At 53.1% G+C, this 26,642-nt stretch overlaps 2 protein-coding genes across 2 annotated transcripts; one reads left to right on the top strand and one right to left on the bottom strand.

The window, feature by feature from the left end:
• The first annotated feature begins 17,143 nt into the window (after positions 1-17,143).
• On the top strand, positions 17,144-21,355 carry LOC127294373 (uncharacterized). The gene is made up of 15 exons (XM_051324178.2): positions 17,144-17,466; positions 18,114-18,208; positions 18,306-18,419; positions 18,544-18,648; positions 18,746-18,817; positions 19,049-19,161; positions 19,250-19,384; positions 19,471-19,539; positions 19,641-19,728; positions 19,826-19,897; positions 19,975-20,075; positions 20,201-20,318; positions 20,401-20,460; positions 20,720-20,830; positions 20,990-21,355. Exons 1-15 carry the CDS (start codon positions 17,289-17,291, stop codon positions 21,098-21,100), a joined length of 1,542 nt encoding a protein of 513 aa, XP_051180138.1. The 5' UTR covers positions 17,144-17,288; the 3' UTR covers positions 21,101-21,355.
• Positions 21,356-21,561: 206 nt separating this feature from the next.
• LOC127294372 (succinate dehydrogenase assembly factor 2, mitochondrial) lies at positions 21,562-24,029 on the bottom strand. The gene is made up of 4 exons (XM_051324176.2): positions 23,741-24,029; positions 23,509-23,635; positions 22,050-22,118; positions 21,562-21,960 (listed from the first exon to the last, which is right to left on the bottom strand). The coding sequence occupies exons 1-4, from the start codon at positions 23,899-23,901 to the stop codon at positions 21,817-21,819; spliced, it is 501 nt and encodes a 166-aa protein (XP_051180136.1). The 5' UTR covers positions 23,902-24,029; the 3' UTR covers positions 21,562-21,816.
• Between the last annotated feature and the right edge of the window lie 2,613 nt (positions 24,030-26,642).

Here is a 26,642-nt window from a genome sequence, read left to right as displayed (position 1 = left end):
GGGTCTTATATGTAAAGTGCCGGTGCCTATATAAGCCGCACTACCCCCTCTCGTGCAGGGGATCGATCATTTATTACTTTCACCCACCTACAGAGCTGCCCTGTGAGAGAGACCATCGTCTCCCTTAGCCTCTCAGGAGCAGCCGGACACAGCTCTAGGAGCACCATTGTATCGTGTGATCATCATATACACTCATAGCAGGAGTAGAGGTTTTACCTCCATCGGAGGGCCTCGAACCTGGGTACGTCGCCGTGTCGCTCGTGCCCATACCCGCATCCGGATACCGCCGTGAGATCCCTCAGGAACCACTTCGACTAGCCACCCTATGGCATATGCCGTGACGATACCACGACATTTGGCGCCCACCGTGGGGCCTTCAGCATCCTCGGCCGGTGTCTTCATCCGGACGGGCCTCACCATCACCACCGGCGAGCGAGTCGCTTCAGGCTTGATCTGGAGATTCGGCTCCCTCAAGCCGCGTCAGCGACAACGCTGGCTGCTTCGCTGACCGCCCTTTCCCAGCCGGCGGCAGCGTCATCTCCTTCGGCGGCTTCGACGTCTACGTCGCCACCGTCGCACCGCCGCGTTACCCGCGGCAGGTGCTGCGCTGCGCTAGCCCTCCTCCGCGAGCCGGCAGCAGCGCTCCCGCCGGCCCCGCCGTCGTGCAAGTCATGATGGCTGGCGATGAGCTCCCCACCAAGAACCCGCGCATGCGCGGCCCCAACTTGGAGCGCAACATCGACCCCAACGCCTCCGGCTCAGGCCCGAAAGCGCCACCACCACCGTCCGGCTGGATACAGTCCGGGCAAAACCGAGCACCCCGCTCACGCCCGGTGCACCCCACCGCCATCGAGGCGGACTTGGAGGCGCACCGCCAGCTCCTCCTCAAGCAAACCGAAGAACTGGCTGCTGCTAAGCGCCAGATGGAGATCACCCAGCGCGAATACAACCGCGCCCACGGCCTCACTCCAGGCGGCGACGAGCCAAGCCGAGCCAGCCATATCCGCCGCAGGGGCCGCGACCTTGGCGCTGAGATCGCCCGCGACGGCGCTCCTTCGCCGGCTCCGTCCGCGGAGCTCCCCGTCTACAACACCCCCGACAAGAACGTGCGCGCGGCGTGCCGCCGCGGAAGAGCTGAACCGCCTCGAAGGCGAAGAGTTACGCCGCCGGACCAGGCGGGTGATCGAGCTGCTCAATGCAGCCAACAGCAGATCGCCGACCCGTGTATGTCAATGCCACCAGAGCTTCTCACGCTCGTGGAGCTGCGAGCAACGACAGGAAGGCGCCAGGGACACGGCCGAGTCCGCCTCCCCAACACCAAGCCGGCACCGTGACTCCCGGGCCACGCATGCAAGCTCGGGCCGGCCAAGCCACCAGCCGAGCGGCAAGCGCCGCAGCCGGCCCCCTCCGAGCCGGAACCAGGAGCAAGACTCCGGGCCCCGCCGTCATCACCGGCCGGCTCGAAGCAAGCGGCGCGCGCCAGCCGGCACACTCCGGCTGGGCCCACGCATCGAGCCCACCGACGCCCGGGACCGCCTCGACCGGCTGGTTCAATCCCGCATCGCGGAAGAAGAGGGGCCAGCCGGCCCAAAATGCTTCGGGCCGCGGATCCTCAACGAGCCCATGGTCGACGGCTTTCAGCTCCCGCGCGACACCCCCAAGTCCGACGGCACCGCCAAGCCGGAAGACTGGCTGCTGGACTACTCCACGGCAGTCGGCATCGCCAAGGGCAACACGCCCTGGGCTGTGCGCTACTCCCTCATGCTACTCGGCTCCGCCCGCACGTGGCTCAACAACCTGCCAGCCGGCAGCATAAACGGCTGGCTGGACTTCGAAGCCGCCTTCATCAGCAACTTCACCGGCACTTATCGCCGGCCGGGTCGCCTCAACAGCTTGAGATGTGCAAGCAGGGCCCGGACGAGACGGATCGCGCGCGTACCGACGCGCCGGGTGCGAGATGCGCAACTCTTGCGAGGGCGTGCACGAGATACAGCCATCAGCTTCTTCATGGGAGGCTGTCGGCCCAACACCATGCCGTGGCATAAGTTGCGCCGCAGCTGACCCCAAGTCGATGGTCGCCTTGATGGCCATCGCCGACAAGTACGCGCTGGCTGAGGAAGCCGGCAAGGCGCCGGCTGACGTTTCGCCGGCCCCCACCGGAAGGGACAACAACAAGCCGGCCGAGGGCGCCTCGCACGGCAGCCGGCGGGACAACTATCGCGGCAAGCGTCACAGCGACCAGCCGGACCGCCGGTACGGCTCCGCCCACGTAGCCGCCGTGGCGCACAACGCGGCAGCGGCAGCCGCCGCCAAGCAAGACCGGCGGTGGAAGCCGAAGTATACCTTCGAGCAGATGCTCGACTCGCCGTGCAAGTACCACAGCGGCAAGAACCCCTCCAACCACACCACCCGCGATCGCCACTTCATGAAGCGGCCGACAAGCGGTGAACCTCTACCGCCTCCCCCTCCGCCCCCACCAGCCGGCGGGCCGGGTGGCCAAGCCGGCGCAGAGAACGCCAACCTCGAGCACCTCGAGGCTAACCAAGTGCACCATGGCGGCCGGTATCTGGCTGAAGACGCCACCTACATCATCTTCACCTCCGAGCCCGAGGACAGACGAGCCAAGAGCGCCGTTCCTCGAGGTCAACGCGGTCATACCGCCGGTCCCCCAAGACCTAAACTGGTCGAGCAGGCCATCACCTTTGATCGCCGCGACACACCGGCTGTCCCGCCGGCCGGGCAGCTACGCCATGGTCCTCGACCCCACCATCGGCACAACCCGGCGCAGCGTGCGTTTCGCGCGTCCTCATCGACGGCGGCAGCAGCATCAACATCCTCTACCGCGACACCGCCCGCAAGCTGGGCATCCAGAGGCCGAGTTGCGCCCACCCCCGCCGTCTTCCATGGCATCGTGCCAGGCCATTGCTGCCAGCCGATCGGCCGGATCACGCTGGAGGTGATGTTCGGGAAGCCGGATCACTTCCGCACCGAGAGAATCGAGTTCGAGGTGGTGGACCTCGTGAGTCCCTACCACGCGCTCCCGGGCAGGCCGGCCCGACCAAGTTCAGGGCGGGGCCCCCCTCGGGGTCCCTGAAGAGGAAGCTGCCTGGCCCCAAGGGGGTCATCACCGTAGCCGGCGACGATCGCCGCTCCATGGCCTGCGCCACGCAGAGCTCCAGGATGGCCCTTACGCTGGTCAACGCCACCGAGAAGCAGCTCATCCACGACGCCGTCGCCCTCGCCAAAGCCGCGTGAGACGGACATGCCGGCTGCGGGCAACCCGGCTGGGACGACTCACTTCCAGCCGGCCGACAACACCAAGAAGATCTTGCTGGACCCGGCGCAGCCGACAAGTTCGTCACCATCGGTGCCGGCTTGAACAAGAAATAGGAAAGCGAGCTCACCAGCTTCCTCCGTGAGAATCGGGACATCTTCGCATGGACTCCAAGAGACATGCCGGGTGTGCCGAGGGAGTTGGCTGAGCACCACCTCCACGTCCGGCCTGAAGCCAAGCCGGTGAAGCAGCCTCTCGGGCGCTTCGCCGAAGAACGAAGGAAGGCCATCGGTGAAGAAATCGCCCGGCTCCTAGCTGCCGCCTACATCATGGAAGTGCTGCACCCAGACTGGGTGGCGAACCCGGGCCTGGGATTGAACAAGAACGGCTCCAGGCGCAAGTGAATCGACTACACCAGCCTGAACAAGGCGTGCCCAAAGGATCCCTTTCCCCTGCCGCGCATAGATCAAGTCATAGACTCGACTGCCGGCTGCGAACTGTTGTCTTTCCTAGATGCCTATTCAGGCTACCACCAGATTCCTTTGAATCCGGATGATCAAATAAAGACTTCGTTCATTACCCCGTATGGGGCTTACTGCTACACGACTATGCCGTTCGGCTTGAAAATGCAGCGCCACCTACCAAAGGTGCATGCAAAAATGCTTGCAGGATCAAATCGGCAGAAACGTTCACGCATATGTGGATGATGTCGTTGTAAAGACCAAGGAGACGACTACCCTCCTTGATGACCTGAGAGAAACCTTCACCAATCTGAGAAGATTCCGGATGAAGCTCAACCCGGCCAAGTGCACATTCGGCGTGCCGTCTGGCCAGCTCCTTGGCTACCTCGTCTCTCAGCGAGGGATCGAAGCCAACCCGGACAAGATCAGTGCCCTGGAGAAGATGGAACTGCCGCAGTGCCTCAAGGACGTCCGTAAGTTTGCTGGCTGCCTGGCTTCCTTGAGCCGCTTCGTCACCGGCCGGGGAGAAGGCACGCCCTGTATCAATTGATGAGGAAGGCGGACAAATTCGTCTGGTCCCCGCATGCGGTTGAATCTTTCCGTGACTTGAAGCGCGTGCTCTCAACCGCGCCAATCCTTGCAACGCCGGGTTCATTGTAGCCGATGCTGTTGTACATCGCAGCCACCAACCGAGTGGTTAGCGTTGTCCTGGTGGTGGAGCGCAAAGAAGCCGACAACAGGAGCAGCTGGTTCAGCGCCCGCCTATTACCTTAGCGAAGTGCTCTCCCGGTCGAAACAAAATTACCCCCACTACCGAGAAGGTCACCTACGGCGTCTACATGGCGGCCAAGAAGCTCAAGCACTACTTCCAAGAGCACCCCATCGGGGTGGTTGCCACAGCGCCCTTGGCGGAAATCATCGGCAAGCAAGGATGCCAACGGCCGGGTTGCCAAGTGGGCCACTGGAGCTAGCCGCCCACACCATCCTATACGAGCCACGCACAGCCATCAAGTCGCAGATCCTAGCCGACTTCTTCGTCGACCGGGCTGAGAAGCGATACCTGCCGCCCGTGCCGGATTCCACACACGGAAGATGCACTTCGACGGCTCGAAGATGCGCAATGGTTTGGGAGCCGGCATCGTCATCACCTCTCCTAAGGGAGACCGGCTGGACTACGTCCCGCAGATCCACTTCGCCGCATCCAACAATGTGGCGGAATATGAAGCGCTCATTCATGGGCTGAAGCTGGCCAAGGAGATTGGCGTGCGTCGCATACTCTGCTTCGGCGACTCCGACTTGGTCATACAAGCAAGCATCTGGCGATCGGGACGCGAAGGACGCCAACATGGCCTCATACCGCTTCCACGTCCAGCAGCTTATCCGGCTTCTTCGACGGCTGCGAATTCCACCACGTGCCACGAGCAAACAACGAGGCGGCTGATGCCTTGTCCAAGATTGGCTCAACCCGGCAAGCTATTCCGCCGGGTGTCGCCTTGGCGGTTCTCAAGAAGCCGTCCATCATACCGTCACCGGACTCGGATTCAATATTCGTGCCGGCTGACTCGGGGCTGCTCAGCCGAACCCGGGGCTTCATCACCCAAGTCGGGGCTAACAAGCCAAACCCGCCGGCTACCATGCCGAACCCGGGGACTTCTCAGTCCAACCCGGGGCTTCATCGCCAAACTCGGGGCTAGCAAGCCGAACCCGCCGGCTAGCAAGCCGAACCCGGCGACCATGCGCCGAACCCGGAAGCTCCCACGCAGAGGCCCTGTTGGTTAGCGTATTCGCGATAAGATGCGTACCTTCATGGGCACAAGAATTCCTCTCCTACCTCACCGACGGTGTCTTGCTGATGATAGAGTCCAGGCCAGGCAGATTGAGAGAAGGGTCAAGGCCTATACCATCATCAACCACCAGCTGTACAAACGCAGCGTAAGTGGGGTGTTCCAGCGGTGCGTCGAGCCGGCTGAAGGGATTGAACTCCTACGAGAAATCCATCAAGGAGAGTGCGGACATCACGCCTCATCCAGAGCCATAGTGGCCAAAGCCTTCCGGCACGGTTTTTATCGCCGATCGCGCTCGTAGACGCAGAGGATTTGGTGAAGAAGTGCAACGGCTGTCGGCGCTTCGCAAAGCAGAGACACCAGCCGGCTTCCGCCTTGAAAACCATCCCCATCACATGGCCATTTGCCGTATGGGGCTTGGATATGGTAGGCCCATTCAGAACAGCGAGGCGGCATGACACATCTCTTGGTGATGATTGACAAATTCACCAAGTGGATCGAAGCCAAGCCAATCAAGAAACTGGGCGGGTCCACAGCCGTCACATTCCTCAAGGAAATCATTGTGAGATTCGGCTACCCCCACACCATCATCACCGACAACGGCACCAACTTCTCCCAAGGCATCTTCTCTCGCTATTGCGGGGAAATGGGGATCCGGATGGCCCTATCTTCGTGGCACACCCAGAGTCCAACGGACAAGTGGAGAAGGCTAACGGCTTAGTCCTAGCCGGCATCCGGCCCCGACTGGTGGAGCCGCTCGAGCGAGCAGCCGGCTGCTGGATCGAAGAACTGCCCAATGTGCTGTGGAGCCTGCGCACAACGACAAACCGCTCAGTCGGCTTCACACCATTTTTCCTCGTATACGGGGCCGAAGCCGTCTGCCGATCGATATCGAGCATGATGCGCCAAGGATCAAGCTCTACACAGGCCGAAGCCAAAGAAGCTCGCGAAGATGGAGTTGACCTGGTCGAAGAGGCCCGGCTGCTGGCTGAGTCTAGATCTACTATCTACCAGCAAAGCCTCCGACGCTATCACAGCCGGAAGGTCCAGCCCTTGGCATTCCGAGAAGGAGACCTAGTGCTCCGACCGATCCAAATGGACAGCCGGACAGCATAAACTGTCATCCCCATGGGAGGGTCCCTTCATCGTGAGCAAGGCAGTAGGCAATGATTCCTACTATCTCATAGATGCCCAAGAGGCTAAGAAAAACAAGCCGGACAAGGCTGACGAGGAGACTAAACGTCCCTGGAATGTCAGGTTACTCCGCCCATTTTACACATGAGAGCAGGAATGTATGTATCCCTTGTATCCCTTTTGTAAGTTATGCAAAAGCTTGCGCCGAGAGCGCCGTTTCCGACAAGTTTTTCGCGTACTTTACCTTGTTTCGCCAATTGGCTTGAACCCTCTCACGCAGTCGGCTCAGTAACGTGATCCGGTTTCCGACAGCCGGCTTCCGATCCATTTCTGCACCGCAACCCGGCTGTCCGGCGCCGGGAGTAAGGCCTAGGGAGCCGGCACGCGAAAAACGACTAAGGGAAAGAGTAAAGCGAATTGACTTGCAACTTTTCATAAAAGTGCCGGATTGCCGAATTCAGCTCGGTCGACGAAATCACGTCGCCCCCACCCAGCGGCCCGCTCTTGATCCGGCGACGGATCGCAAGTCGGACGTACGACCGGCAAGGGCACAGCCAAAGAGTGGGGCGGATGGGAAAAAGCGAACGAGTCGAAAGAAAGCAACTCGGCACGCAAAATGATTAACAAACACATTAAAGTGTGACATAATTAAAGGGCGATAATATTGTCTTACATATGCACCCGGCATCCCGGGGATTTAACGAATTGTCTTGCAAAAGCAACAATCGAAAGACAGGTAGAAGCTAAGCACCGGCTGGACCAGGACCAGTCGGAGGAGCATCAGCAGAGCCGGCTGCCGGATCATCCTCGGGCACGTCGTCCGCCTCCTCGTCCTCAGCCTCCTCCTCCTCGTCGTCAGACGGCGGATTCGGGTCCGCGATGAAGATGGACTTGTCGACGAAGTCGGCAATGGCGCAGGCGCGGGCAAGCCGAGCAGTCTTGTTCTCCGCCGGGAGCTTGTCCTCCACGTCGGCGCGCCGGAACTCCAACTGGTCGAGGCTAACCTCGTTATACCAGGAGAGCACAAAAGATAGCGCCATATCGGCTCCGGCGCGCGTGGCCGACTCCTTCCAGTCCAAGAAGCGGTCGGGAGCCCTGTCCAGCCAAGCGATGAGATTGGAGAGATCTTCCGGCAGCGTCTCCATCGGCCACAGCAGTCGGACCAGCTCCTCCGCCGCCTTCCGCAGCTCCCAGCCAAGCTTGGTGACCGGCTCCACGCGGGCGGCGATGGACGCCAGATAGTCGTCCATGGTGAAGCAGTCGGAGCTCTGCTCCCCAGTGGCCTGCCGGCGATCCTCCCGCGCCCTGCCAACAGCCGCTAACGCCTCCTCCGCGCCTCGTGGAAGGCCGCTGCATAGAAGAAAAGCATGTCGAAGCCATCAAAGCCGAAATAAGCTAAAAAATGCAAATTTTCGAAGTCCTAAAGTGCAGCCTGGCGGCAGCCGGCAAGATCCGATCGCCCCCAGCCTGAAGATGGAGATTCCGAAGTTCCAAAGTAAGCACGGCAGCCGGCAAGAACCGACTGCCCCCAGCCCGAAGATGGAGATTTCGAAAAAGTCAAGTTTCTGCCGCCGGCGGCCAACCTAAGCCGGCAGCCGACGGCCGAAAGCCGGCAAAAGGGAAGGCATAAGACAAAAGACTCACCCGCCAAGCCGCGGTCGAGCGCGCTAAGTTCCCCCAACCACCGCTTGGCGGTGGCCGACAGCTCGTTGGACTTGGTGGTCACCTCTTCTTTGGAGCGAAAGCCGTTGCCGCTCCACCTCCTCCAACCGCTTGCTCAGACCCTCCAGCTTTTCCTCCTGTTCCTTCTTGAGGGCGGCAAGTTCCTTGAGATGGTTAGCCTCGAGAAGGCGCAGCCGTTTCAGCTCCCCGTCAGCCACCTTCAGCTTGGCGGCAGCAGCCCGGTTCGCTTCCTCACTTGTGGCGCATTGAGCGCGGGCAACTCGGAGGTCCGACTCAAGCTGCGGGATCCGGGCGGCCTCAGCTGCAAGCCGGCAAAAATAGGCCGTCAGTAAAAAAGGAAACTCACAGGAAAAGCAAGTCAAAAGAGAGAAGGCCTCACCCTTGACAGCCTCCAGCTCGCGAGCCAAGCCGGCTCGCTCGATCTTGGCCTTGTGGTAGCTAGTCACCACCTTGTTGTACAAGACGGTGCGTCGCTCCGTAACCGCACGAAAGAAACAATCAGATATCCAGACGAAACCCGGACCGGCTCCAAGCAGCCGGACCATGCCTCGGAGGGCTACCAGGATAATAACAAAATTGCAAAAACAAGAAGACACCTACCTTGTCAGCATCCTCCAGTGTTGCTAGCTGGGCAAGGGCCTCGGCGGCCTTGTTCTTAAGGCTGGCCCGGTAGCCGGAGAAGACCATCTTCATGGGCGCCGCACCAGGCTGTCCCTCCCGGTTGAACACCTCGCAAGAATCCGCCTTGTGCCACGCAGCCTCCATGGTGCCGCCCGAGCCAAGGCCGGAGTCAGAGGCGACGGCACATGCAGCAGCCGGGCCCCCTTGGCCACATGAAGGCCCTCGGTTGGGCCCGGCGGGCCCTTCGTCCTACCGGCGCCCGGGAGTCGGCGTCCTTCGAGCGCGCCGGCTCCTCCCTCGCCGGCTCCTTCCCGGCCGGCTCCCTCCTCGTCGGCTCCGGCCGGAGGCGGCGCGGTCGGCGATCGGCCCGGTGGGAGCCGTCGCATCCGGCGCTTGAGGCGCTCCTTCCGGGGAGCTCTCCGGCACCACGACGTTGGGCGCGGGCCCGCCGACTCGGTCGAAGGCGGCGCAGCCCCACCAGCTCCAGCTCCGCCGCAGATGGCATGCCCTCGCCGGCTCGGCTGCTGCTCCACAAACGGGCGCGGCGCGGGAACATGTCGTCTAGGGTCGGCCGGCGCGCCGACCGACCCTGGTCTCCGCCGCCGCCAGCGCGGCAGAAGGCGCGCAGAAGAAGACGCCCCGCAGAAGGTGGCGTGGCCGCAGCGGCACGTTAGCAGCCGGCGGCGTGCGCGCGCGTCGAAGGTTGCGGGGTTGGCTCCTCCTTTGCCGCCGAAGCGGCGACGTGACGGGAGGAGCCTGCCGAGAGCCGCCTCCCTGGGTAAACTTAATCGCGGCCCTAGTTGAACAAGCAAGAAAAGATAAGTACAGAGAGGAAGGAAAGAAAAGGAATCAAACAACAAAGGAAAAGAACTCACCCGGCTTTCTCCGGACCTTCTTGGGCGCCACGGCCGCTGTTTCTTGGCCCTCGCCTCCGAAGCGGCCGTAGACCCGACGCCGGCCCGCTTCCTCCCCTTCGGCGCAGAAGTCGCCGTGCTCGTAGGCGGCACCGCGCGCGCAGGCACCGCCGGGATGGGCCCCGTGCCGGATTGGGCCGGCTCCGCCTGCTTCCCGCTCCTCGCTCCCGCTCCTGCTCCTGCTCATGCTCAGCGAGGGCGGCGGGTTATGCTCCCCCGGCCGCCCGATCCCGCACCACCGCAGATCGTCGTCGCCGGCTTGGTCGCCGGCTAGGTCAGCCGGGTCGATGTGATCCGGCGTCCGGACCTTCGTCGCCAAGTCGCCATCCTCGATGCCTTGGCGGGTGAAAAGCTAAAAACAACAAGATAAATATCAAGTCGGCCACGCAGCCGCAAGCCGAAGACGGCAAAAACGTTAAACTTACCGCCAGGCGGCTGCTCCCGGTTGTAAGGCGGCAGCCCCCAATTCCAGTTGTCCGGCATGTTGGCCTTGGTGATGTTGTTCACCCGGTGAGCCACCTGGGACTTGGAGAGCTCCACCTTCGACGTCCGTGTCGGGTCGAGCCGGCCGGACATATGGCCGATCTTGTGGACGCGCCACTGGAGCGGTATGACCCGGCGCGAGATGTAGGTGCAGAGGAGGTCCTCGGCACTCAGCCGGCCCTCCGCGACGCACTCGCCCAGAAGTCCCACAAGAGGTTCACCTCCGCGTCCGGGTCCGAGGACTTGGGGTTGGAGCCCCAGTTGATCCGGCCGACTGGCGGAGCCGGGTTGTATTCCGGCAGGTTGAGCCGGTCGAAGGCCGGGCTCTCGTTCCGCACATAAAAGAAAGACATCTGCCAATTCTTTACAGAATCGACCGGAATCCGCGGGAAGGACGTACCCGTGCGAGGATAGATGGAGGCGGCGCCGCAGGTCCTCGCGGCCTTCGGTCGTCTCTGCGCCTTGATGTAGAACAGCCGGCTCCAACACTCCACGTCCGGACCCCAGCCTGCGTAGGCTTCCATGAAGGCCACGTCGCCGCTGTGGAGGATCATGGCGTTGGCCGGCAGTTGGTGCGGCTGCAGTCCGACGTGGTCGAGGAACCGGCGGAAGAAGTTGGAAGCCGGCAGACCCAATCCGCGGTCAAGATGCGCGCCGAAGACCACGCGTTCGCCGGGCTCCGGCCGAGGCTCCTTCTCCGCGCCCGGCGCCCTGGTAATCACCCCGCCGGGATGCGGCGGAGGCGCACGAGCCGGGCAATGTCGTCCTCCTGCATATAGGAACCCTTCCAGAGCCGCTCGGCTGGGCCATCGAGGACGAAGAAGAAGAGGAGGTCCAGGAGAGGCGGAAGGGCGAAGAAGAGCCGCTCCTCGCCGGAGGAGATCGCGGTGGAGAAGGGCGCGCCGTCGATGCGCGTGGCCCCGTGGCGCCGGATTGGCGGGTTTGCGGCGGCAGCTCGGCGGAAGATCGTCGGGGCAACCGCTAGCTGAGGTTCGCTAGAAGAACGGAAGAGGAACGGCGTCGGAGCAGCGAAGAGCTCGAGTGAAGAGAAGGAGCGAGGCAGAGCGCGAGGAGGAAGAAAGGGGCAAGTGCCGCCGATACCGCCCCCGCGGCATTTATAGCCGACCGCGGCGCGCGGATGGCCTCCAAGACGCCGACGAGGGCCACCTCTCCGCATTTATCGCGCCGTAACTCCTCCCACGACCGCTACCGTTACCGTAAACGGCCACACCACGTCGCCCACTACCGCACCGGATCCGGAGGGACATTGATGTGACCAGACGAACCGACCGCCGTGCCAGGCGTCGGGATCAAGTCGGGCGCAGTGGCCCGAGGCGGCGGAGACTCCGGCGCGCCGCAAGTCGGAGCCGGACGATAAGTTCCATCCGAACCAAAATTCGTCGACAAGGCGGAGACGCCATCAGATCTTGCGAGAAAGCAAAAACTATACAAGTGTAAAAAGCGGCCGGCTGGGAGCAGCCGGCAGAACGAGCCGGATGAGGGCGCAGCCGGCTGAAAGGAAATCCTCGCCGGCCCCTCCAAGTGCCGTCAAATATATTCAAGAAGCCAGAAAACCTGCCTAGGTCCTTCTAAACGTAGGACCTTGCCGCCTTCGGGGCTAATGCTCGGGGAAGACCCGGATAGGGCAATGGACGTGGAGCAGCCGGCTGGCCACCGGCCGGCTCGCGGCAAAGGCCGGCCGAGGAGCAGCGGCCGGGCGCCGTGGCCGGCTGGTCCGGAAGCCGGTTGGCTCTAGGTCCTAGTCGGCTCGGCTGCGGCCACCAATGCTGTAGCTGGGCCGGCTTCTACAAGCCATATCCGATCGGGGTTTGTACCTCGACCGACTCGAGGCTGGCGAGTCTTGCACCTTTGGAAGGAACCGGGTTGGTGATCCGGGTTCCCAAAGTCCACGCCGACTCCATCTTCCGTAAAGCGCGGGGCACTGTGGAGCAATAGTGCCACGCGCCGGACAGGCCGTCAGGGCTTACGACGATCCGTACTGGCTACAGTGGCTGACGGAGACAGGGACACCTCCTCTCCATACCGCTGACCGTGGCAGTCAGATGGGACAGGCCACGATGCCTCAACCACTCCTGACGTCACCGCCTCGGGAAGGAGCGGAAGCCGGAGCCGGCCAAGCCGGCCAGTAAACTATAGGGTCTTATATGTAAAGTGCCGGTGCCTATATAAGCCGCACTACCCCCTCTCGTGCAGGGGATCGATCATTTATTACTTTTCACCCACCTACAGAGCTGCCCTGTGAGAGAGACCATCGTCTCCCTTAGCCTCTCAGGAGCAGCCGGACACAGCTCTAGGAGCACCATTGTATCGTGTGATCATCATATACACTCATAGCAGGAGTAGAGGTTTTACCTCCATCGGAGGGCCTCGAACCTGGGTACGTCGCCGTGTCGCTCGTGCCCATACCCGCATCCGGATACCGCCGTGAGATCCCTCAGGAACCACTTCGACTAGCCACCCTATGGCATATGCCGTGACGATACCACGACACAGCCCCAACTCAAGCCATCCCATGGCATCTGTCTGTTCACCACGACGACAGTGACTAGAAGTACATAGATCAATTGTAGCTACTTTCGAAATAAGAGTATCGAACCACGAGGAGCTACTAGTTAAGGTCTTAATGCCCCTTGCTACTATATATTAAAGGCTACTTATAAATTGTTCTTTAATCTCAAATAAAGGTGTTTTAAGTGATTGTTGTAATTGATTGCAAGAAAGTAAACAAAGCAATAAGTAAAAAAGTTTAGTGAGAATGGGTTGAAACTTAATAAGACAGAGTGTTCTCGGGGATTATTGGATCCACCTCTAGCTTTAGGATTCATGTTAATCAAGATAAAATATGCTTTTAATCATAATGTGTGTGGAGAGAGCTCCATAAGAAGATGCACCCAAAAATATATCGGTCATCACATCTCTAAATAACCACTGCGGCTAGCCTTCTGCAAACCATATATTGACTATCGCAATTAAGAGTTTTACCTCATATGAGCTTGTTGAGTCCCCCTTTATCCCACTCATCCATGTGTTAAAGTGCCGATGCGGTAATGTCACTTCTCGTCGTTCACTTTACCACACTTCAAAGGGTAGTTCCCTCTCGAGACCACAAGGGAAATATTACATGGTGCAAAACACATAATATCAAGAGATAGAACTAACACACGTTAATAACTTAAAACCATAGATCATCTTAGATTCATTTAATATTCATGATAGGGTTTCTCCATCTCCCCAAGAACTAAAGGAACTACTCACACATGAAAACAATCAAGAGCATCAAATAATCTTATGGAGAGGATGAAAGTAATGGTATGAATTTGAATACAAATCCACAATAGCAATCGGGATCACAACTATGGTTGAAGGAGGAATGGATCGGTGATGGTGATGGAGATACGGCGGTTGATGATGAAGGGGATGATGCCTTGTCCTCCAATAATCTGTGTAGCAGCCCGAATGATGTCTTCTCCAAAGTTCCTCCTCCAGATCTATCCAGGGGGCGGTGTTTCCGTGTTTTTCGAAGTTGTGTGTCTGTCGTCTGCGCGAGATGAAAGTATTTCACAAGGCGGTGCTTCAGGCACGGCGTATGGGTGTACGGTACGGGAAGGGGCTCCCCCTGTACCGATGCCGGCTAAACCTACTAGAAGTTGTCCTCGCACCCCCCTTTCGCCCAGGTGCATAATTAAGTGCTTAAATGATTTTTATCATGTCAAAATACCATAAAATGATAGTTTTTATTTATATTTCACCATTGCCTTATTATTTCGAGATCCTGTGTAGAGAAGCATAAAAGGGCGCGGTAGCGCGGTAAAAAAATCCTATTACTACTGAGAGATATCTTTATGAAATAATGGTGTAAAAACATGCTAAAAATGCACTCATCGGCACCTCATGCATCAACCCTGGCTGAAGATGGGTTGCATCCATTCACCCCTAGTATTGTCATGCCTCATGCTTGAAGAGGCGCCAAGTGCTTCCAGAGGAAATCTTCCACAACATGGCGGCAAGCGATCAGCCCACCCTTGCGATAACTCTGGCTCGACCTGAGCGATTAGAAATGGAAAAAGAGCGCCACCGACATATTCCGATGAAGCTCTCACATAGATGCTGGAAGATTGCCATTACTAGCACGACATTGGGATGAAGTTGGTCCAAGCTAAGGGTTTACGCCTCCAGTACGACATGATAGAATCACAAGAGCAGAGGGACCATCCCTATCATCATGAAGCAGGAGAAGATGGCCATGTTCAGCTCGCCCAGGTCGGGCGAGGTGGTGTGCTTCACCAAAGTCGTGCGCCCTTCATGATCCTTAGAGGCTACGAGCCTCGGCATGGACTCAATTGCTTTCAGATTATTGAGTTCCGGGCCAAATCTCCCCTGACATAGACACTATATGGTTTGATGAGCCATGTCTCCTTTAGAGCGGCCGCTCTCCGAAGAGATGAGAGTTCGGTTTTGGGCGAGATGAGTGGAAACTGTGAAGGGGAGCATGCAGAGGAGAAGAGACGAGCGCGAGTAGGAAGAAGAAGAATGCGTGAACGTAGTCACGCCTATTTAAAGGCCAAAGTCAATTGACCCCACTCCTAAGGGTGCAACCTCGGCAAACATGCCATTGCCGGTCTCATTTTCGGGGGCTTCCGTACGTTAGATTTAGGAGAATCAGGTATCCCGAACCCACAGAGTGTGGGCCCCTAAGCCCCGCAACCCTCACGAACTAAAGGATCCAATGTGTGAAGATCAGTTATCGAGCCCGAGAAGCTACCCCTCTTAATCCCAACTCCGGGAAGGAATAGTCATCTGTGATGCATCGCTTCGGCTACGGGAAAGGGTACATCAGCCATGACTCATCCTCGAATCAGCCTTGACCGCTTTATACATGAACCTTCAGGGATTAGGAGGGGATAGTGCAGTGCCGAGTCCACGCGAGAAGACGTTTTTATCACCACCAACGCCTCCGGCATAAGCGTATCCCAAACAATGTTTAAATTGCACCCCGGTCCAGAGGGAGACATGATTGTAATCAAGCCTTTTCAGGACGGCCTATACATAGGCCGGTGTAGAGTAGCCCCAAAGTAAAGGAAGGACAGTTCCTCGGGAGCAGAATTCATGCCGGATCAAGGACCAAGGTCAAAATATGGGACTGGATGAGGACAGGGCCTTGTCCGCTAATGGTTGATGCATGTTCATCGTCACTCGGCTGCCATACTTCTTGTTGTGTATCATGTATCTTTATATGGTCACCACTCCTAGTGGTGAGCGAGAGTGCAGTATCCTATCGGCCACTATGGTATCCCCTCCGTAGTATAAAAGGAGGACCATGGCCGAGAGAGATTCATTTCGAGCACCTTGACCAACTAATCCTGGCAAGGAGTTCACGATGTAATATCCCTCAATAAGAAATACAGTGTAATATCCACCAATAAGCAATACAACAGACATGCGAGAATTAGAGTACTCAGCCTCGGAGGCTCTCACTTCCCCCCTTCTCCTCTCTCGCCTCTGAACAGTAACTTGAGAGTCTTCTCTCCTCCTCCGGCTCTCCCCTCTCTCACCACCGGCGGCTTTGCCGTCTGGATACGATGGGAGGGGAGAGGTCGCCCCCCTGTAGATAGTAGTACTTCTAGTTGTGCCTTTGTGTCGTATGGCGTCATGTCGAGGGGAGGTTCATCGTGGTGGCGCTTGGGCGGCCATCGGTGGTGGGTGAGGTGGGCGCTGCTGGCCATCGTGCTCTGGAGGTCGGAGCCGATGATGGTGGGTGGTGCCCCTTCCGTTCCCTTTCTAAATAATCCTGGGATGTGGCTAGAGCTGGTCATCTCTCTCAGATTTGGTCGCCTCGGTGACGATCAGGTGAGGAAGATGACGAGATCTGGTGGCATCGGAGAATTCTTCGAAGTTTCGCCGCCGGAGGTTCCCAAGCGATGGCGAGATGCGCCGCCGCTATCCTTGACCGAAGGGGTCACTCCGCGCCTCGGTGGCTTTGGCCCCGACGGTTCTTCAACCTCCACACGGGAGGATCTTCAGCTTCAGCTCGGCATCCAGCGTCAGCCCTACCCCAAGTGGTTTGTCTTCGGTGGTAGGATTGGCGGCCGACGCATCAGAGCTTGGCAATGGCGACGGTGGAGGAGGACTGGATCGCGTTTCCAGATTTTCCGCGAGGTCCTCTATGGTAAAACATAGGATTAAGTTGTATTTCACGGTCTTTTCTAAGGTCCTATGTGTAATTATATCCTACCGCTATGAATGAAACTTCGGGGGTCCTCTGGACCCTTCTCCTGTTAAAAAAAAAGAGTACTCAGCCTCCAGGCAACATAAACCTAGGTAATACTTTATCTTCCTACAGGTTGACGATGATATAGAGTTTTTTTTGCCGCCCCTTTCTAAATCTAAAAAAAATATGAGGTCACATATCATGAAAATTTTCTTTGACATAATCAAAGAGAACCCCTCTTCCTACATGATTCAACTAGATATGACATACTAATCCTATGTTTTTCTTATTTCTATGATTTTTCTATCCTATGAATCAAAGAAGCTCATAGAGTTTTCCTTTGCCGCCCCTTCCTGAATCTCTAAAAAAAAGGTATAATAGCTCTGATGTCCTAGTTCCCACACTCCGCGCAATCAAACATGCTCTAAAAATAGGTTCGAACGAAAAATGAAAAGATAGAAACATTCTTGAAGGTCATGAATTCAATTTTAGGCATGCCAAAGGATGAGAGGGCAAATTCTGAAGTTGTCGGGTTGCCAACAGAGCGCTCGTGCCACGGGTCACAAAAGGCTCTGTCTTTCTCTTTCGCCCTCGGCGTCATTGATCGGTTTCCCTCTTCCCGCAACCCGACCCCATCCCTTCCCTCGATCCCAAGCTTCGAATCCCGGTCGGTGCTGCTATATATCGCTCCTATTTCCTGGACCAATGGTGGAGGCTCTGGGGAGGGAGGCTGGCGAGCCCGGGACGGCGTCGGCGGCGGTGATGGAGGCCAAGACCAAGGAGAAGAAGGATGGGGTGGTGAAGGAGGTGATACGGCTCGAGAGGGAGTCCGTCATCCCCATCCTCAAGCCCAAGCTCGTCATGAAGCTGGCCTATCTCATCGGTATCGTTTCCCATTGATCCCACCGTTTCGTTTGATAGTTGCGCGCGCGGCATTGGGGCTGCGCCGCCGGTCCTAGAGGCGTCGCATTTCTTGGAAATGGGGGAGACATTTGTTGATTTCTGAACTTCTGTGCAATTCTAGGGGCTTTGATTATCCGTTCAATTAAAACTGTCGTCACTGATCTCTGTCTACCGGTGCCCTAGTTCACCAGTTCAATTGCATTGCTTTACCGGCCCAACATAGACAAATGGACCTAGTTCCATGGGTTGGGTAGTAGGAATGTAGGATAATGTGCAGTTTGGTGGTTACCCTGAATCCTGTTTTGTTCAATTGCCCAGAAAGAAGATAAGGGCCATTGGCCATACCCTGTCGAAGTTGCCTTTGAGAAGTTGCCTTTGGTATCATCAATCATCATTATAGTTTTGGTGCATTCTCACGTGGGTTACAGATGGTGCAGTCCACTCCATTTTACAGAGTAGAAAATCATGATTTTTCATCGTAGAGTGAACAATTGTGTCATTTTACGGAGTAGGTCTGATTTTTTCTCTATGACTGAATTTCATGACGTGTGGGACTGTGAACTCGAAATGCGTTGTTATATCTACATTCTCATAATCACGCATGCTCCTGATTTACTCTATATATAGAGCAAGACAACGACCGTGCCGAGTTTATGAAGCTATGTAGGAGGGTGGAGTACACTGTCCGTGCTTGGTATCTCCTGCAGTTTGAGGATCTAATGGTACTAGTCCCCTTCATTTCACGTTCTTTTATTTTTCTGCAACTGTCTCCGAGTTGGTAAAGTTTTTTTATAGCTGAATATTGGTTCCATGATTCAGCAATTGTATGCGCTATTCGATCCTGTTCATGGTGAGAAGAGTTTGGAGCAGCAGAGCCTGACACCTGCGGAGATTGAAACTCTTGAACTCAATTTTCTAACGTATCTTTTCCAGGTTGGATCACAATCTGAACTTTTCAATAATAATAAATGCGGTTTCAGAGATAAATATGTGTGAGATTTTATCTGACCAAAACCAATTTACCATTTGTTCCATGCATATCTGTGGTCTTAAGTAGATAATGGATAAGAGTAATTTCAAGTTGTTATCCGATGAAGAGAATGATGTAGCTCATTCTGGTCAGTATCTTTTGAACCTGCCAATCAAAGTTGACGAGTCCAAGGTCAGAAGCTACATTTGTAGCAGTTTAAAATAAGGCTCACAGCAATTCGTGCTTCACATATTATTGACTTTCTTAACTAATTTGTGATCAATTGTAGGTCGACAACAAGTTGTTGAAAAAGTACTTTAAAGAGCACCCACGTGATAATTTACCAGAATTCGCTGATAAGGTATTCATCATGGTCTTTAACTAGCACGTGATGTAGATTCTACTTTTCCATAACAACTACAAGTAGAAAAGCTGTGGAAGAAGCCAGCCTTTTTGTTCTGATGATTTCATTACCAGTTTTGCTTGCTGTCCTCCACCGACATGTGAAAGTTAGATTTGATGCTGAGAACATTTCTTCAGTTCTGTCTAATCTTATATACGGGTTCTGACAACTTCAACCATACCTTTGTAGTATATTGTCTTCCGCCGAGGCATTGGAATCGACCAAACAACTGATTATTTCTTTATGGAGAAAGTGGATGTTATCATATCCCGAGTTTGGAGATTCCTGTTGAAAGTCACAATGTATGATAATTTCATTCAGAATCAAAATCATGTTTTTTAATCATTGATATGGTAATTCGCCAAAATGATGATATTGTATTTAAAATAGGATTGATAAACTGTTCTCTAAGAAAAGAGAATTGAGGCCAAAAAAGGACACAAAGAAAACCGACGAAGTCAACGAAGAAGAGGAGCAAGCAGACCTCGTTGTTGAACGCATTCGCCTAGAAAAAATGGAACTGAGGTTGTTGATTGGGACCCTCCTTGTGATATTTTAGTACACTAAATGTGAACTCACAGTGCAACGTGTATTTCTCCTTTTTATGGCAGCATAAAGAATTTACTAAGAAAGATGACAATTCAAGAGCCTACATTCGAAAGGATGATCGTGGTATATAGGTAATTCTCTCAAAATTTCCATTTATCTAAATAATGAAGCAATTTCTCTTCAGTGTTGACATATAGTATTTATTTCATACTCTCACTGTAACACATTACAGGAGGGCCAGCAGAGAAACTAAGCCAGATCGAGGAATATTCGTAAAGCATTTTAAGAACATTCCAATGGCTGACATGGAGTTGGTCCTGGTAATATACATTATCTGATTTGCGCTTCATATGTGATTTTAGCATGTTCTATTTGTTCCCTCTCATTGTGTGCCTAATATTATTACTGATGATGTAGCCAGAGAAGAAGAACCCTAGTTTAACGCCAATGGATTGGGTCAAATTTCTTATTTCTGCTGTGCTTGGTTTGGTATGTATGTGATGCCTTGAGATAGGAAACATATTACTGAGATAATATTTAACCATCTCAATGCTTCTTCTTTTCAGGCCACTCTCATAAGTTCTCTTGAAATGCCAAAGGCTGATATATGGGTTGTGACAGCCATAGTTTCTGGTTTAATTGGATACTGCGCTAAGATCTACTTCACGTATGTCCTCTAAACTTATGATACCCCTTTCAAAAGAATCATTTTATCTCGCGCCATGTTATTTTATTTGGATCAACTTTTGCGCCATTTTATTTATCAACATGGTGAATTTTCTACACAAACAGATTTCAGGCAAATATGGTGACTTACCAGAATTTGATTACGAAATCAATGTATGATAAGCAGCTTGATAGTGGAAAAGGAACCCTTCTACACTTATGCGACGATGTGATCCAGCAAGAGGTGCTTAACCACCGAGACCTTTACTTTGCTATGTGTAGCATGTCTTGAATGTGCCGCTGACATGTCACAAATTCCTTGTCAGATTAAGGAGGTTATTGTTTCTTATTATATTTTGATGGAGCAAGGAAAGGCTACTATACAAGTAAGTGCACAGTTAGTTAATTAAAAAAAAAATATTTGACTATACATTCTTTTTTTTTTTTTCATCGGTATGGGGAGAACAGCATCACAATACAAGCTACTGAATCTCTTGCAGCTGATTAAAATGGACATGTTTTCAAGGAAAATATTTCCGTGCTTGTAGGACTAACTAGATGGTTTTTCTGCTCATCATACCAGATGGCTGGTTTACTCAAAGATCCATTTATTCTTTTGACACATGAGTTTGCTGATCTTTGCAGGATCTTGATTTACGTTGCGAACAGCTCATCAAGGAAGAGTTTGGCGTGGAGTGTAATTTTGACGTTGTTGATGCTGTGAAGAAGCTAGAAAAGCTTGGAATTGTTTCCCGGGTAAGATTGTCAAATAGTTGATCTGCAGAGTCATCCTTCGTCGCCAAAACTATCATTTACTTCAGTGCATCTTTTTTCCCGCATCGGAAGTACAGTACTATACTTCATGTACCCGAGCTAATTTCAAATCTCTTGATTCTTTCATTAAATCTCTGCCAGGACTCGATCGGGAGAATCATATGTGTTCCACTGAAGCGCGCAAACGAGATTATAGGGACTACTACTGAGGAAATGGTGATGCGTGCCCAACAGGCCCCAGCCGGTCCTTAGGCTCTGCAGGGTGTTAAGAGCAATGATATCTCCTTTCTTATTCGTGTTAATCCATTAGGACAGTACTCTCATAGCGATTTCCTCATGTACCATAAATAATCTCGGAGTTGCATTATTTTATTGTTTCATTCCTTCATCTCTTATGTAAATAAGAGTGGTCTATTTGGGGTTTTTTTTTTCAGTGCGTACAATGTTGAATAAGTTATGTGCACATAAAGGCCCAAATTCTGTCTTGCAAATGCTTAGTTTTGATTCTACACCGATTGTACGATGCGTTGATTCATACTCCCTCTGTCCATAAAAAGATGTCTCAACTATGTCAAAATTTAGATGTATTTAGACTTATTTTAATATCTAGATATATCCAAATTTGTTCAAAGTTGAGCATCCTTTTATGGACAGAGGGAGTATTAAACACTGCTATGTTACAATTTTTACATTTCAGTAGAACACATGAGCAATTTGTGCATACAGAATTAACTAGGAACTGGAACAATGAGATCCATTTGGTTACACTTCACCACTACAAATGCCTTTTCTTTAACAATGAAAACATTATTAGCACACATCCAGTAACAATCCAATATCCTGAGTCCTTCAACGATGGAACATCACTACCCATGATTTACTTTATTTACACAAGCATCGTCACAAGGAGGATAACAAAACAATCTTACTTAGGATATAAAACTGCCACAGTTCATTTGAGCACCTCATCACTGGTTTCCATACTTCGGTCCATCCAGGCCCCTCTTGTCATCCCACCCTCGCACCCATGGTTGACCAGGTGCTGATCGGGTCTCTGGAGAAGAGTGCTTGCTCAGGTTATCCGTGACCTTCGACTTCATAGCAACAAATACCTATTTGGATTTGGACAGAAATCGTTCAGTATAGTTGCAATTAGACTATTAGAGAGGGGCAGAAACAGAGGTATTGTGCTATCACATACAGGATTAGAATTGACAGCCTCTGGTGCTTTCTCTTGGCCAGTAAGCCATTTCCACAAATCTGGGTTCTCCTGAAGAATCAAACAGTTATAGAATTAGAACCAACAGTCCAACAAACAATATACAAGAACAATCGGTATGGAAGAAGCCAAGCAAAAGCAAAAGTAACAGGATGCATGAATTATTAGAGCAGCTGACAATGAAAGACTGTCATAACAATGTATAGAAATAACACTGGAGACCAACTTGATAAGAAACGTAATCTAGAAATAACACTGGAGAGTTCTGAAAGGAAAAAAAATTATATGAGTTGGGGACAGTAAATTCACTTCATTATCTGGAAGAAACCTGACGGTGCTAAAAGCTGTAATTGCCCGAGGATTCTACTGCCAACACTAGATATGATCACCAGTTCACCACACAGCTGAAAGGGATACATAAGCTTCATTGCGTGGTGGGGAACTGGTTATGATTTTTTTATGAAGAAACTAACGGATAACCAATCTGGCTCACGGGTGCATATGAACCCATTGTGTGAAAACACATGGTAAATGTCAAAAAATTCTGAAATAAAATTTCCCATGTACAACTAGACATTCTATGCTCGGAGGTAAGTTTTCGGGGAAAAATAACATTTTTGTGTCCCGTGTAAAAAGATAATTTTTTATGCTCCAACATGATTATTCAGATGCCATTTTTTGTCTTTTTTGCACAGGACAAAAAAAATGTTCTTTTCCCCCAAAAACTTGTGCGCGAACAAAGAATGTCCAGACGTACACGAAAATTTTATTTCAGAAATTTGTGACATTTCTAAAAAAAAAATGCATTTTAAATAATAGGTTCAAAACACCACCTCCAAAAACTAACTCATACAGATCCAAGCTGGACAGAGAGAGCTCTACCACTCCAAACGAGATATTTAGCATGTTCAACTGGTAATTCTTCATATTGGTAAGGGATGGAAATAACTAATCGGCGGTTTACAACTAAATATAGTAGCACTAGACTAGAGAGGAACGATGTTCTTAATACAGATGTGATCCTGAGATTGATTGGTTAGAAGAGTGGTAAAATGTAGACACTAAACCGTGCACAGATGCAATAGAAGTAATTGTCTAGCCATGTCAAGTGACGGAAGGACATCAAGTACATTTATACTTGAAGCATCCTAATTACACAAAACAGTGCTGACAATTGTTGACTCGTACATTGCCCATGAGCTGGTGGGATGATTTTTTGGACCAATTTGACTGGGCCAAACGTGAAACAGGCAAAAAATTGGCAAGTCCAGGGCAAAGAAGCATTATGTTTTGTAGCATTACACTGGATAAAGAATATTCAGTAAACAGGAAAATCTGTAGCTGGATTTTCAATCTAAAGCATGTGGCAGCAAACCATAGCTCAGAAGGGCTATCAGATGGCAAGAAGAGGAGGGGTAGGGGCTGTGGCAGGATAGCTCACGATGTCGAGGACTTGGAGCAGGGATCGGATGTTGGGCTCGTCCATGGAGCTGATGTGCTGCTCTACCCAGGTCCCGAGCACCAGGTCCAGCTCCAGGAACCCTCTCTGCTTGCTCCTGTACATCAAACTGCACGTAGTATACACGAGGCCGCGGCCTTAAATCAGCAACCGTACTTGGTAGCCCATATATGGGTTGGCAATTCAGAAGGAGGGGGGAGGAGACGAGGGGTACCTGTTGACGAGGCGGCGGCGGCTCTCGTCGGAGGAGAGGTCGATGGGGGTGGCGGTGGTGTTCTGCTGGGTGGAGAGGAGGCGGCTGGAGGCGGCGTGGGAGGAAGGGGAGGGGAGGGCACGGCGGAGTTGAAGTGCCCGGCGGAGGAGCGTGGCCGCCATGGGAACCGCGGCGAGGAGGGGAGGTGGCTGACTGGTTGCCCCGTCGCCTCTTCAAAGAAAGTCGGGCTAGGTACGGTGCGGCGTGGCGGCGCTTTGGGCCAGGCGACAAGAGCATCGGTGTCGCCTCTCGCCTACCGCGACTTGGCACATCGCCATTTTCACATGTGAAAGGCGGGCTGCAGAAATATGTGTTCTACGTCACGGACTAGTTCCCCCGCTCAAAATTTCATAAAATTCAAGTGAAAAAATTTGACGACGCTATTCCCGTCATCTTCTCGTCTCTTCTCCTCGGTGCTGCTGGTCGGAGTGGGAGGGGGAAAGGAGGGATGTGTGTGCATATATGTAGTGTAGCTTTGTTTTCCTGTGTGCGTCATTCTCGTGCTCACGAGCAGCTTGGGAAGGCTTTCGATCCCCATCTCTGGCTTGCTTTCGTGGTGGAAGATGAGTGGAGCTGGTGGATCTGATGGATGCACTATGAATAAGGCTGGTGCCAACGCGGGCGGCAGTGCGGGCGGTACCGCCCGCAGCAAGGCGGTAGCGGGGCGATAGGCGGGCGAGACGGTAGCGGCGGGCGGTGGTTCCACCGCCCGATGTTAGGGCGCGGTACCGCCCGCCTATAGCCCGCGTCGGAGGCGAGAGCGGGGCGAGAGGCAGGCGATAGCGGTGCTAGTGGGGGCGGTAGGGAGGCGGTAGGGAGGAGAGAGAAGTGAGAGCTGGCACTATAGCCCGTGCACTGGAACCGTGGGGTGAGAGTGAGGGAAAAGCTGACGTGGCGAGGCTATAGTGGGGTGATGCATTGGCACCAGCCTAAGCGTGTTCCCTCTCTTTATCTGTTGGATGCTTCTCTCTGCTCCCTTCGAATCCTCATGGTGGAGGAAGGGGAGGCGGGAATAATGCTACCAGTGAGCGGATCTGGAGTGGAGTCGTCGGTCATGCTTCTCTGGTTATTGAGGTTTGGCCACTAGTTGTCTCCTGGCCAAGAAATTAGGAGTACGAGTCGATACCGAGCAAGGACAATAATGGGTACCCATGACCCACGTATCCAACGGGTAAAAACCAATTAGAATTATGAATATGAAAAAAAAATTACTCATGGGATGTAATGGAAAAATATCATACCAATTGGGTAGAGTGGGCATGAGTATGGGATCATAAAACCCATGCCCACATACCAATTTACCCATTCAAAATTTGATAAATGGATCCACCTACTATTATAAATTACTTAATTTTCCCCTAGTCACACATTCATGTTGTTATTCATGGCTATTTTTTGGTCAATTTGATGTGTTGTAAACTCGGATAGTTTTATTCACGGGTACCCATTTACCTTGTCGGGTGAGGGGTATGGAAAAAACGTGTACCCATTGAAGAGTATGGGTACATGTGATGGGTAAGATCTAGTGCGATGTGTACGGGTATGTGATGGCTCCACACATGTCTATACATGCCATCCCTATGCACGAGACTGCGGTCGAGAGCCATCAATTGTGGAGCATGGAGGGCCGCATGTTGGAGATCATGTGAACCAATGTATCTACCATGTGAAACAGATAAAGGACTTGCCGCCGCGTGTCACGCTATCACCCCGATCAACGTCGCACATGTTGTCATCATGCCCTTCATTTTCTCACTCTAGGCCTCCCCTTCTCATCCTCAAGACACAACTGAATACAGAGCCGCACTCGACACCATAAATCAACATAGTCTTCCGGACCCCCAATATGGAGGCGCGGTCGCCACCTCAGGCCTGGCTCTCCTCCCGACGCCCCAAGTCAGAACCACACTTGTCGCCGAGGAAGCCAAGCAGGAGGAGGTTTCGGCGTGGATGGCAGACTACCGGGTGTAAACGCGGTTATGCGACGCTGACCTAGAGATTGGGTGAAGGACTAGTCGGCGGTGGATAACACCATTAACTCCGACAACAATAACAACAGCCATGACTAGATATAGGTTAGGGTTTAATTTTGTAAAATCCTAATTTTTTTAATGAAATTCACTCAGTTTGTTTAGATTTGTGTGTTTATTTTAAGAAATATATTAAAAGAGACATCCGGCCCAGTGAGCTGGATAAGTGTTTGGGCGCCCTCAATAGTAGCCATCCCACACACTCTATTCAGGTGATGGTGGATGGAGATGTTCTTATCTGGAAAAAAAGATCTAAAGAGCTAGAACTACTGGTCCGATCCGCCTCAGGACTCTGGTTTCCTTGGAGCATTGGAGGTGTAGGAGGTGACGACCCCTCGCTAACGAGAGGCTTCCATTCTTTAATTAGGTTTTCATTTTTTCGGCATAGTGAGACCATGGTTATATAATAAAATCATAATAAAGTATGCCCTCCCTATCCACGCTCCTATTGCACTTGCGTATGCGACATATAGCAACATGATGGCAACCAAAAAGTAGTGGTTTGCATCTGTTGATCCTTAAGGGGAATTTGCATGTAACTAAACAAAAATATCTTATAATATACAGTGGTTCGATATAAGCCACCAAAGAAAGTAAAAATGGGGGACAAATATGGTTTTCTGGAGTCTGAAGCCATGCTCTCAGGACATCTCCAGTGGCACGACCCAAATCAATGGTCCAAATCGTCCCATTTTATCCCATTTGATCCTCCCACGGGCAGTTTGAGACAGCTCGTCTGGTCTGCGTGGACACATGCCACAGTGGGAGGACCCAATTTGTCCTTCCACAACAACCATGTGGCCATGTGCTGTGATCCATTTCCATGTGGACAT

The sequence above is a fragment of the Lolium perenne genome, chromosome 4 (assembly GCF_019359855.2).
Source record: "Lolium perenne isolate Kyuss_39 chromosome 4, Kyuss_2.0, whole genome shotgun sequence".
Classification (NCBI taxonomy): domain Eukaryota; kingdom Viridiplantae; phylum Streptophyta; class Magnoliopsida; order Poales; family Poaceae; genus Lolium; species Lolium perenne.
This window is presented reverse-complemented; position numbering and strand designations above follow the sequence as displayed.

Coding starts and splice junctions, on each gene's coding strand:
- LOC127294373 (XM_051324178.2), top strand. CDS start 17,289: ATGGTGGAGGCTCTGGGGAGGGAGGCTGGCGAGCCCGGGACGGCGTCG. Junction 20,076..20,200: donor TGCGCTAAGATCTACTTCAC/GTATGTCCTCTA, acceptor CTACACAAACAG/ATTTCAGGCAAATATGGTGA. Junction 20,461..20,719: donor AAGGAAAGGCTACTATACAA/GTAAGTGCACAG, acceptor TGATCTTTGCAG/GATCTTGATTTACGTTGCGA.
- LOC127294372 (XM_051324176.2), bottom strand. CDS start 23,901: ATGGCGGCCACGCTCCTCCGCCGGGCACTTCAACTCCGCCGTGCCCTC. Junction 22,119..23,508: donor TGCTCCAAGTCCTCGACATC/GTGAGCTATCCT, acceptor TTGATTCTTCAG/GAGAACCCAGATTTGTGGAA. Junction 21,961..22,049: donor AGGCTGTCAATTCTAATCCT/GTATGTGATAGC, acceptor AAATCCAAATAG/GTATTTGTTGCTATGAAGTC.